Raw genomic sequence first — 3604 nt, 5'->3', positions numbered from 1 at the left:
GGGGGCCATTGCGGCTCGCGCCAGCACCCGGCCTTGGGTCGCACAGGGATGCTGAGAGGGCGAAGCGGGGTGGGTGTGGTAACACACACGTATGGGTGCTCGCTTTGTTCTAGGCATTCCAGTGGGGCAAAAGCCTTCAGCAACTGCAGCGTCAGGGACTTCGAAGCCTTCCTGAAGCACGATGGAGGCGCGTGCCTTTTCAGTAGACCCCGCTTGACCGGGCTGCCCTCCCGGAGAGCGGCTGTCTGCGGCAACGGCGTCGTGGAGCCCGGCGAGCAGTGCGACTGCGGGGCGGCGGAGGTGGGTGCCGCGGGAATTATGGTGAAATGTGTACATTTGTGCTGTTTGTGTTTGGAATAACGATCCCCGGAGACTGAGGGCACAGCTGAAGCAGAAGCCGGCCCAAGAAGGATTATGTCTGGTTTTAGATCGTTTCTATGGTGGCTTCAGTCTGACAGCAGCTTTGCCCGCTTTCTTCTGCTAGATAGTGCCCAAGCGTAGCTTCTGGGGGAGACAAGGAAGAGGAGAACCTCGGACAGTAGGAACCACTGGGGGAACAAAAAAGCAGAATAACGTGTTTTGCAATGTGTCCCCAGGCGTGCTCGAAGAATCAGTGCTGTACTAGAACCTGTCGCTTCAAGCCAGGCGTGAAATGTGCCTCTGGACTGTGCTGTACTGGCTGTCAGGTAAGGCACGTTGTTATAATCAGCACCAGATCATGACTTAGTTGGGGAGGAAGAGTATGTTCCCACGCTGAAGGATGGAGACAAACTTCCTGCTGTGCAATCGGAGGTCCCTGGGGTAGGGCTCAGCTCCCTGACCCCCCGGGAGGAATATCGCCGGGGAGGGGCGTCTCGGGCAGCGTAACAGGCGTGTGGTGCACCGAGTGCCTCCGAGGCGGTCCCGAGGGAGCGGGGACAGGTCTCAGGACAGCGTCGGGAGGGTCTGCGCGGGGCCTGAGAGGGGACCGCGCTGGTGGGTGGGGAAGGACGGGGAGAAGAGTCCTTTCTGCCTCCCCTGCCAGTTCAAGCAGAAAAACGCGCAGTGCTGCCCAAAGGGCCGCTGCCGCTCCCCGGACCTGCAGTGCCGGCGGCTCTACGGGAGGGGTAAGAGGCTGCTCTGGGTGCACTGGTACCACTGGTGCTGCCGGGGTGCAGGAGGCGGCTGCACCAGTAATGATGCTCGGTTTGTATCTTTGCTCTCTAAGGCACCAACCTCAGGCTGGTCTCACTGTGCCTTTTGAGCCTGGTTTTGGTGGAAATGAGGGTTTGTGGCTGGCTGGTAGCTCATTCCTGATACTTCCCCTCAGAGCCTGACCCCAAACTCAAGCATCTGTTGAAGCAGGAGGGTTTTAGGGACTGCGCTCGCACGTATCTGACGTGGGCGATGAGGCCCGGCGGCCCGGCGCCTCGTGGCCTTGTGCGCGCGTCAGGGGGCAGGAGGGGCGCAGAGGCGGCGCTGCCCGGGAAGGGTGGGTGCGGGCCCCGGGAGGAGGGCACGGGGGGGAGTGGGGCACCCGCAGAGAGAAGGATGCGGTTTTAGGAAGTGTTTTAAGCTCAGTTTTGAATCCAGTTAACGTGCCCTTGTGTGGCACAGAGTTCTCCCAGTCATTCAGTGATAACAATGGAAACAGCAACAGAAAAAGCAAATTATTACCTGTGAGTGAACGCCAGCCTAGTGCTTGCTTGTCCCGTGTTCCTGCAGTCCAGGGCTGCTGAGGGTTTGGCAGTTCAGGGCCAGGTGTTGAATGTTCTCTGATGAATGAACAGCATCTCTGTTGTGCTGTGAACAGGATGAAGAATTAAGAAGTTATTAGGTACCATAGTGTGTTCCTTTAAACGATAACCAATATTGCTGCTAAATTCCTAGGTTCAAAGAATGCTCCTGTGGCTTGTTACGAGGAACTCAACAGTCAGCAGGACAGATTTGGCCACTGCGGGTTCCAGCCCAGACAGGGCTATAAGTCCTGTGCTTGGAGGTAGGCTCTAGGGAAGGGCGCCTGCGCCGCCGAAATGCAGATTTAATGGGCCCTCGCAGGCACGGGGAGTACCGAGGCTCCAGAGGACAGCAGATGGGTGACACGGTGAATGGTGGGGGGTGCGCTCCTCGTTGGTAACGCGGCATCTCCCCTCCTCTTTCAGATCCTCCCCTGGCCTCCCCAGTCCTGCTTCTCTTTGTCCTTGTCGAGCAGCGCTCCGGATCCGCGTTGCGCTCTTTAACGTCTGTAGTGTTTCACCAGGCAGCCTGTGCGAGCGGGGGGGATTCGCATCCTGTGCAAATCCATTTCGTAGGAATCTCAGATGCGGGAAGTTAATCTGCACGTACCCGTACAGCACGCCCTTTGCATCAGCCGCCGCCGCCGTTGTCTACGTCCAAGTGCGCGAGCATTTGTGTGTATCTTTGGATTATTTGGATGCACCAGCAAGGCTGGATCCTCTTCTGGTTCCCCCAGGTACAAAGTGTGGCTCTGGAAAGGTAAGAAAACTTTTTGTATTCATCTAAAATATCAGCTATAAATTGTACCTGATTAAAAAGGGTTTAGAAATATTTCCTGCCTTGCAGGGTAAGAGCACTTGCTCTTTACAAGCGCTGTAAAAACACACGAGCATTGCGTTAAACGTTTGGCACGGGGCAGGCATTAGACAGAGCCCGTCCCTAGGCAGGGAGTGAAGCTTTGTAAAGCACAGCCGTTTTTCAGAAGTATCTTCACTCCCTCCTGGGCCGTAAGACTGATGGGCTGGGTGCCGCGATGGTAAAGCAGCGCTGAGCTGGAGCTGTTTGGTTTTTGCTAGGTGTGTATAAACAACACTTGTCACCCGCATTCGGTCCTGGGGTACGACTGCGACAGCAAGGTGAAGTGCCACGGCCACGGCGTAAGTCGCTGCGCGCAGCGCACGTGGTGCTGTGGAGGGAGCTGGCTGGGGCCCCTTCGGGGCTGATGCTCCACAAAACCGTGCCCCTGCCCGCTGTACCTGCAGTAAAGCCATGAAACTACCGGTCCTAACACTGGTATCAAAACAGCGGCGGTTTTTATTCACTGAAGTGGAGAATTTGATGGTTGGTTTGGTTTGGGGGGTGGGGGGAAAGAAAGCAAAATTGAAGGGACGTAGAATTGAGGGCAACGGAGCTCACGTCGATAAAAACTGTCGTGTGGCTGTAGGGAGCAGGGCGGTGCGTGGGGGGCTGCCGGGCTCTCCGGGCCCCCGCCTGGCCCTGCGGTGCCGATAGCCGGGGCAAGCCGCTCCTGCTGTCTGCTGATGAGGCAGAAATGCCCCTGGGCTTTGCGGGAGGGGGATGTTTGGTGCTTGCTCAATGTCTCAAGGCTGTCAGAGCCTGCACGTTCGGTGCCTTCCCTGTCTGAGACGCTTCCTACATCGCCAGAACGCTGATGAGCGCGCGCAGCCTTGTCCCGCTGGCAGCGAGGCGGGTGCTGGTCTGGGCAGGAGAACCCATTGCGTGAATTCATTGCAAACTTTCACCGCCCGCCCCCGGGCTTTTCAGGTGTGCAATAATAAGAGACAGTGCCCCTGCCCCCCTGGCTGGAAGCCCCCTGACTGCCTGCAGAAGGGATCCCACCTGGGGGGGAGCGTCGACCGGCCTCCAG

At 57.7% G+C, this 3604-nt stretch overlaps 1 protein-coding gene across 1 annotated transcript in view; it reads left to right on the top strand.

The window, feature by feature from the left end:
* Window positions 1-3604, top strand: part of LOC104135316 (disintegrin and metalloproteinase domain-containing protein 2-like) — a 27328-nt gene that overhangs the window by 4500 nt on the left and 19224 nt on the right. The window contains exons 2-5 of the mRNA XM_035888690.1: window positions 114-300; window positions 1025-1106; window positions 1310-1471; window positions 1870-1978. Coding sequence (XP_035744583.1) covers window positions 114-300; window positions 1025-1106; window positions 1310-1471; window positions 1870-1978 — 540 coding nt within the window. The remainder of the gene's footprint in view (window positions 1-113; window positions 301-1024; window positions 1107-1309; window positions 1472-1869; window positions 1979-3604) is intronic.

Source organism: Egretta garzetta, unplaced genomic scaffold (assembly GCF_000687185.1).
Source record: "Egretta garzetta isolate BGI_Z169 unplaced genomic scaffold, ASM68718v1 scaffold481, whole genome shotgun sequence".
Lineage (NCBI taxonomy): Eukaryota > Metazoa > Chordata > Aves > Pelecaniformes > Ardeidae > Egretta > Egretta garzetta.
The sequence above is the reverse complement of the archived record's forward strand: the minus strand, read 5'-3'. Positions and strand labels throughout refer to the sequence as shown.